Source organism: Rutidosis leptorrhynchoides, chromosome 1 (assembly GCF_046630445.1).
Source record: "Rutidosis leptorrhynchoides isolate AG116_Rl617_1_P2 chromosome 1, CSIRO_AGI_Rlap_v1, whole genome shotgun sequence".
Classification (NCBI taxonomy): Eukaryota; Viridiplantae; Streptophyta; class Magnoliopsida; order Asterales; family Asteraceae; genus Rutidosis; species Rutidosis leptorrhynchoides.
The window spans coordinates 62,995,740-63,004,479 of NC_092333.1; the positions used below are offsets into that span (position 1 = coordinate 62,995,740).

General features: G+C 33.7%; 1 protein-coding gene across 1 annotated transcript; it reads left to right on the forward strand.

The window, feature by feature from the left end:
- Window positions 1-4,900: 4,900 nt before the first annotated feature.
- LOC139860706 (protein CYCLOPS-like) lies at window positions 4,901-8,348 on the forward strand. The gene is made up of 11 exons (XM_071849357.1): window positions 4,901-5,092; window positions 5,216-5,274; window positions 5,386-5,529; window positions 5,636-5,669; window positions 5,749-5,801; window positions 6,200-6,789; window positions 7,024-7,067; window positions 7,364-7,427; window positions 7,751-7,799; window positions 7,989-8,117; window positions 8,225-8,348. Exons 1-11 carry the CDS (start codon window positions 4,901-4,903, stop codon window positions 8,346-8,348), a joined length of 1,482 nt encoding a protein of 493 aa, XP_071705458.1.
- Window positions 8,349-8,740: the final 392 nt, after the last annotated feature.

Genomic DNA, 8,740 nt, shown 5'->3' on the forward strand with positions numbered 1-8,740 from the left:
TAAAAAAATCAATTAAATACTTAACTAGATCTTAAAAAGATTTGGTCAAAATTAAATTAAACATAATTTAATATGTAAAAATAAAAAATAAAATAATTCATTATCATTATCAAGTTATATAATATTCCTTTGCTGAACTACCATTCTATCTATGCATATTATATATCTTAATTACGATTAAAATATATTATTCTAAAATAGATTATTTCACACATAAAAGATAATGATACAGAGGTATAAACTCTTCCGACTTTGAAGTGTTATAAATTATTATTTTTTTTTATACATAAACTGAGTGCATTAAAATATATATATATATATATATATATATATATATATATATATATATATATATATATATATATATATATATAAATGTGTTGTATCTTAAATATAATTCTATTTCATAATATACTATTTCATTATTTTTTTCTATGAACGAATTTATTTTTACTGATTTTTAATTCGTGCGGGCTCATACATAGACACTTACAAGAGATGCTATTATCGTGCAATGCACGAGCTCATACTAAGTACATTATTTAGCTTGCATATAATCTGTCATTACCGTGCACCACGGGCTCTAAAATTCAAAAGAATAATTTTTTGAAAAAATCAATTAATTTAGCACGATTATTTTACCCACAAGTGCAACGCACAAGCTCTAACATCTTATTTACTTCGCTATTTACATACTTGGATGATATAATCTGTTACGATTTTTGCACGACTTTTTACACACTCGTGCAACGCATGAGCTCTAAAAACTAGTAGGTTTATATAGCGTTTATGAAATTAGGATAATTAACTCGATTACTTTTATTTGAAAACCATAACTTAGCCCATATAAAAAAAAGTCTTTACACCACTTTTTTACTATATACAACTAAAGTCTAAAATAAGCCACTCTTTATTATTCTTGTCTTTTAGAAAAGGGTAATTCCTTCAGGTCGCACCAAGGACAAGCTAGACAGTTTGTTAAATATGATCTCGACTTTCTCCTTTAGACCATTCGTAACGGTAAGTGTCGTTTCTTTTGGTGTCACTTATCTTTTTGTACTTTTTGGATTACGAGGACGTGTTACTTGTTTGGGTGAAGTAATGGTGGTGTTACTTTTTGGTATTACTTTTGAGTGGAATGCTGAGGTGGCATTTTGTTTTTCTTTTTCTGTTTTTTTATTTTTTTTATTTTTGCTTATGTAATTAAAAATGCAAAAAAAAAAAAAAAATTATACATATAATGAATTAAATAAAAACGCATTTAAATTAAATTACTAATACCATTACTACTTTTTATAAATAGTTGTAACATAAGCATAAAGAGTTGTACATTTTTTTATCTTCTCTTTTATTTAATCCCAAAAAACAAGTCAGGGTGGTATTTTCTATTTATATATATCTATATATTCAATCTCTCTCTCTCTGTAACTATATCTATATCTATATCTTCAATCTTTCCTTCTTCCCTCTCTATCTATATATCTATATCTTCAATCTCTCTCTCTCTAACTATATCTATATCTATATCTTCAATCTTCCCTTTCTATCTATATATCTATATCTTCTTGTTTACATTTTATTAAAAAAAAAATAATAATAATTATTAAGATTTGCAATGGATATTTAATCCACCAACCAAAAGCTGCCACATGTCACAAACGCGTGTTACTCTCCTCGTTTCTTTCCGAATGACGCCACCGAAACGCCGACTACTGCCGTCTTGTTACGCCAGTTTCCGGTGTCACTTCCGGTCCACGTCACCAAGTGACGGCGTGACTCTAGTCCGATACAAATGGTCTTAATGACAGCACCCGTGATATGTGGCACTGGAACCTGGGTTCGAATGGGTTATTTACTGTAAAGGAACTCCCGACATTATTAGATGATCAGATATTGGAATCTGTGGCCGCTCAACAGGCCACTATTCGAAATTCGTTAGTTCCAGAAAAGATCGAGATATTTATTTGGAGGCTACCAAAAAAAGGTTTCGGTAAGAGTCGAATTAGACAAAAGAGGAGTCGATCTTCATAGTGTACGATGCCCTCTTTGCGACGACGATTTGGAAACGGTGGAACACTCGGTGATCTTTTGCAAACATGCGATGGAAATTTGGAATAGAGTGGCGAAATGGTGGAACCTTGAAAATTTTGCAACATTCAACATTGGAGATCTCGTTGGTGAAAATGGCACTTAATCCATGACTAGCTTTGGAAAAAAGATATGGCAAGTCATGAAATGGGCGTGTGTGTACCACATTTGGAGGAATATGAACAATATGGTTTTCAAAGGCAAATGTTGGAACGGGCAGGCGGGTTAAACGAGATTCAAGTCAAATCGTTCAAGTGGATCTCAAATAGATCAAAAGGAAGGAAATTCGAATGTCTCACTTGGCTTTCTAATCCTAGTTTTTATCTTAATGTTTCGTGAGTTACATAATTTTTGATGCTATCTTTGCATCTTTACAAATGTATAGATTAGTATATTTTCGTGTCTCCTAGTCGGAGATTGGGGTGATCCAAGCTTTGTATGGATCCCTCTTATTTGTTGTATTTTTTCGTGTTTAATATATTTGCCTTTTAAAAAAAAAGAAAAGGATAATTCACTTGTTGATGATTAAAATAGTAAATGCTCCAAAAAATTACATTTGTGTTATACTCCCATTGACAAAAATGAGATGGTGTAAGATGACATCAAAGATAAAAATATTAATCAAATAAACTATACCAATACCAAGATTCTAAATAACACACCTTTTATCTTATAGATGAAAGAGAGTTGGAAAAAAAAACATTTTTATTGAGGTAAATTCCAAACACCTACATGAAAACGGCCTGTGAACAACTACACTTTAAAATAGAAGATAAAATACCCCAAACGGCTGTTGCATTTGTTGTTTCAAAACATGTGTATCGGCAGGGACATGTTAGCTATGTGTTGACTTTGTCAACTCATCCAGCGGTCCCCGGTAGCCCACTGGAGCCTGGCGAAACACCATTACCCATTTTCCCACAGCATGTCAGGCCCGATAAACGAACCTGCATTGTCATTGTTTCAATCTTCGCATGCGTGGGACCAAGGGATCATTTGGGCCCGGTAAGAATGGTTTTTAATCCAATTATTTGGAAAATCCTCACCTACAGGGAATCGAACCCTCACCTCCCCTAAGAGAAAGTGAGTCATTCACCACTAGGCTATTGGCCCATTCTTACGGATATTGCACTTGCACCCATCCTTTTCATGGCCTTTCCTCATCACTAAAAGTTTTTCCATATGCATTTCATTATTCCCATTTCTTTAATCTATTAGGTACAGCAGCTCTCTCATTTGATTGATGTACTAATACTAATCATTTATGCATACTCATACTTGTCAACAAAACTTATGTAGTAGGTTAAAAACTTTATAATTTTTTCTATACATTTCGTAAAAACTTTATAATTTTTTCTATACATTTCGTAAAATTATAAAAGAGCTTAGCATTTATTAAACCCTAAGAGCTCGTACAATATGCTGATTACCAATGATCATTCGATTAGGATAAGAGCACGAATGTAATTAGCTACCTATATACTTGATGAATTCTTGTTACATATACTTCGGCAGTACGGCACATCGTACGAGACCATATAGATAGATAAGCAAATAAAAGTTTCGTGTTCTTAAGGAGGAAGATGAATTAGATGTAAACAGCCTAACAGGGTTATTCGTGACAGTTTCCGACCCTTTTACCTACCACCCCATATATGACGCTAGTCCGTTTGAACCTGAGAGCTGTTCATGCATATTTTATGTGGCCATTGCTTGTCAATGGGCGAATAATTTATTAACGTTTATATTGCACCTAGTTTAAAGTTAATGCATGAAACTCGTCATTTGCAGGGGCATATGCGGATGTGGACGAAGACCCATCGGCCAGGGCCAAAAACCTATATGTACGGATGTAAACCAGTAGCAGCCTATATATACGAGTGTTCATTGTACTTTAGGGTAAGAGTGTTAAACCCTAATTTGGGAGAGCCGTTTGGCAATTCCAGTGCATAAAGGAGATCATGCTCGATCTCCCCTGGCCAACCGATGTTTCTATGTTTTAATCATGTCTCGACGTTTATTCAATAATATTGACTTGTCTTTGACTCATCGCACTCTTTCCTCTTTTGATCTTGCTCGTTGTTGTTAAACGATCCACGTATGTCGGGATCTACAAGAGCTCATGTTGGATATGAGACTCAACCACTAGGCTATCTCGAATGGTTAAAAAGACCTTATAGACAAATAACCGTGTTAAATTAAGTGTGCGCATAAGTTAACAAGTACATAGATTTCATTCAGTCTTTATGTTTTGAATTATATTTGACTTCTGAAACAGTGAGAGAAAAAACAAATGCAGAGTAGAAGGAATATTAGGTGAACATGTTGTCAAAGATCCTATCATCTGTGTGTTTTATTTAGTATATAAATAAATATAAATATAAAATATAAATACGTAAATGTGTGTTAAATTAGTAGTCCAAACTGAGAAGAATACGCGTATATCGTCTAGTATACGTCAGGCCAGTCATTAGTTTATGGAGTTTGACTTTCTGATAGCTAATCACTGGTTTTCATATACTTTAATGATCCTACTTGCATTTTATCTATTTGTCATATGTTGATTGCTATAGAAGACACATCAAGAACAAAATCTCTTCTTTCTGAATTCTGAAAGTTCTTACAAACTCAATTGTTAACTGTTGTATTATATAGTGGCTGCAATTTTTTGCAATTTTTTTTAATGATACAGTTATGTTATTATGATCTAATGATGAAAAAGGAGAAATTTTGTTGATAATTTGTTTGTGAATCATTTGGAGAAGTAGCTAAATTTGAGTACGTCTACGTATCTAAGGATTCAAAAAGAGAAATGGAGGGAAGAGGGTTTTCGGATTTGTATAGAAACACGAGTGAAGATATGTTTATAACAACGTTGATGGAGAGTCCAGTTGGCATGCCAGCACCGACGATGGAGATGCTCGGTTTTAAGAATATTACTAATTCTAATAATTTCAGGGCGGATAGTGAAGAACTATTCAAAAACTGGCTCACTACTGGAGAGGCAAGCAATTAATTAATACGGAACACTAAAATTCATAATTTATGTTTGTTACTATTTTGATGTTGTTACTTTTTTGTTATTCATCTATGATTTTTTACTGAAGTATTCAATATTGGTTACTAGAATCAAGGCCACAATCCAACAAGTGTAGTTCATAACCGTTCTCGTCAACTATCACGGATGTAAGTTTGCTTTCACAGTGATCATGTCTCAGCAAATAATTTTTTGTATTTTCTTAATTTTTCATATTTAATATTTAATATTTAATATTTACAAGTTCATGTGAACCACAGGATGCTTGCTGAACAAGTTACTTTACCTAGTCACCAAAATTGGGGTTCCATTGAAAGAAATAAAAGTAATGATAATCTGATACCACAAAGCTCGTTGACAGTCATTGGCGAACCCTCAAATGACACAGTTGACCAGTCTACGAGGTACTTGATGTTTTAGTGGCGATCGGTTAATTATCTGTGTTTGAGATTTAAGATGGTTTTAATACTGAATATATTTGTATATTTTCATTAGGAATGTGTCTGAAAGGGGGTTGCAGGGTAGCAACTTGTACTTGGCTAAGGTTTGTTAATTTCGATACTCTTTACCAAACATATGGCGTTTGCTTCTAGTCTTACTTCGTGTCGTGCGTTTTTTTGCAGGCATGGTTCAATAGTTCTCAACCTATGACGAGAAGCCGTTCCTCTGAATTAAGGTATTAATAATGAAGTAGAGGTAGCTATTTCGACTCGCATTTTTATTTTATTATACGGAGTATATTTTTTTGTGAAAATACATAATATTATATAAACAGATCTGAAGATTAACATAGTACAAACCGATACAATGGGAAACAAAATCTAACTCTAATCAACAACTGCAACATACGGTTATGACTTATTTCTAAAGCTTCAAATGGGTCCCACTAGAATGAAATTCATTCAATGTTCATTTTCTAGCATATAACCCTCAAATTTGTTTGGTTCAAATAATTGATTTATACCGAAATAATATCACTTTTGGAATCATATTCGGTACAAAAAGTGTTCCGTTCAACCTAACCCGGACCAAAGATTCTTGTTTTAACATAACAATGAATCGACTATGTTTTAGGAGGAGGTATGTTGCAATGCAAAACTCTCAGACAACAATAGGAATGGAAGCAATGCATCATGCATCAGGGAGTCAAAGTCAAGTCAACCATCCGAAACAGGAATTTGTCGACCAAGGTTCATTCAACGAGGCTTCGTTGTACGACATGCCTAATCAATTGGACAACAGGTTCATGCCCCCGTCTAACTTGTCATCATCCGTTGATAAGGTTTCTTCGGTTGTGAGCATGTTAAAAGGTACGCTAGAACGCAAGAGGCTTAGCAACCAACTTGAAAAAGAAGCTGTTGAAGATGGTTCGTTAGGGTATTATGCTGGTCAACAAGAGGTCTTTGATTATTCAAGCGCAAATCATATAAACGAAGTTCATAGTTTTGAGGAACAAGAAACGCACCACGATCAGGGGTTTTTTAGAACCACTCAAGATGCTGACCGGGACAACTTTGTGGCCCCCACTAATCAGATACAGATGAGTTTTGCATCTAGAGAACCTTCACAGAGTGAATCGTCTGCTGCTGCACCTGTAATGTCAAATTGTTGTGATGCATGTGATGGTCCCAGCAACTCTGGTCAAACACTAGTAAAAGGTACTGGTTTGCATCCACCTATAACAGGGTCGGCTAAGGGGTCAAAACGGGTTTGGGTCAAAAAATCACCTTTGGACTTCTATACTCTACTTTATCATGAGATGACATGAAATCTCAATTTGCTTAAAGATAGAAAGATATGCCATTTTGATGTAGTTTATAAAAGAAAATGTGAAACAACTTTCTTATATTTATATAGATTTGTCTAAAAACTTGTTTTTTTCCTGCACCGGTTAACAGATACAAGGGAACAGATGTATGATAACGTTCAAGAGGACCGCAAGGTTTGTTTTTCTACTGAAAGTAGTTACTGCAACATGTATTGGAGCCAAAACATAATCGAAGAATTCTCGTCATGATCAAAATGTGTGAATAGGATACTGTAAATTATAAACATTTCTAATTTCATGTGACAAAGGGATTTGTTTGTTTGTTGAGCTGATGACACATACAGTCAGTATCTTCTTAAGCTAAAACTGCAAGAATGAGATATGTGACATTATTGTTTTATGTTCATTTAGTACATGAAAACAAAATTAATATACAGTATACTAATTCTTTATTGGTTGTGTTTTTCCAGCCGAAGAAAAACTTAATTCGATTTGGATCAGTGACATCAGCCATTTCAGGTAATTTTGGAGACAGTTTAATCTCTTTTTCTCTTTTTTTTTTCTTATTAGGTGTAAACAGTTCTCCGTGTATATGATCATTCAGCCTGCAATTCACTGGGGCCATTTTAATTTATTATAAGAAGTTATAACATACAACTTTAATATAATTAGATGCAACATCCAATTTTGTAATCACTTGACTCTCAAAAGTCAAATGTAGACTATTTATGACTAAGTTACTCTATTTTTATTTTATCTCTAATTCATATGTCATTCCAATATTCAACCTTAACTCAATTTCCAGTACATAAGATACTAATTTATGCCAGCTTCAATAATCTTCTTTATTTATGCAGCGGACAGCAAAGATCCTACAAAGAAACGCAGGGTCGAAAGGTCACGAAAGTATGTAATTCTATACTATTCTATCTTTGGTTAAACTAGGATAGAAAAAACTTATTCTTATTGTATTACTTAAATGCATAATAACTAGACATGTCTAGCTTGATTCTTATTTCACGATTCATTCGGTTATCTTTTATGCAAAGTGGCTATTTTGACTCATTTACATGATGTGTGACAATTTGGATGTAGAATGGCAGAAGCAAAGGGAAGAACTCAAACCCCTGCAACATCATCAGACATGCAGTCTATTCTCAAGCGATGTGAAAATCTTGAGAAGGAAGTTCGGTCGCTTAAACTTAACCTGGCTTTCATGAATAGGTACGTATCTAAAGATGTAATGATCATAAAAAAATCATATATCATATATTCATATTGATAATACATGATACTTTTTGAAAAACTACTATGCATGAAATACATTTCAGGAAAGATTCAGAACAAACTAAGCAAATCGAAGAGCTCCAAAAGCAGCATGAGGAAATGAGAGATGAAAAGGAACGCCTTCTAGAAGAGATCGAAAGGATCTTATCAGACCCAGATAAGATGTGAATACTGATGTTTACATCTACATACATACATTATATTATAGATACACATATACAGATTATTATATATATTCGCGTATGGGTAAATTTTTACACACTTGCGCCTTATTATTTCAACCTTTGTATTACTACTCTCGCTTTCTTGTCCTGTACACACACCAGCATTTTCATTTTTACTACTCAGTTTTGGACTTTTGTGCTTGCTGGTAAGCTACACAACCATTAAAACATCATTAAGATTTATGCAAGATTTGAGAGATCATATATGTTGGATGGTGGTTACCAACCACATGAATTTTGACATGTTTAATTGTGGCTCACATTTACAAGTCAAATAAGGATGAAGTTGTTTTTCACATGTGACAATTGTGAAGTCAAAATGGTAGGCTAGTGTCG

Bases quoted from the DNA above. Each gene is read 5' to 3' on its own strand.
- LOC139860706 (XM_071849357.1), top strand. From the start codon at position 4,901: ATGGAGGGAAGAGGGTTTTCGGATTTGTATAGAAACACGAGTGAAGAT. The intron at 5,530-5,635 runs GTACTTGATGTT...TGTGTCTGAAAG, and splicing joins ACAGTTGACCAGTCTACGAG to GGGGTTGCAGGGTAGCAACT. The intron at 7,428-7,750 runs GTTTAATCTCTT...TTATTTATGCAG, and splicing joins TTCAGGTAATTTTGGAGACA to CGGACAGCAAAGATCCTACA.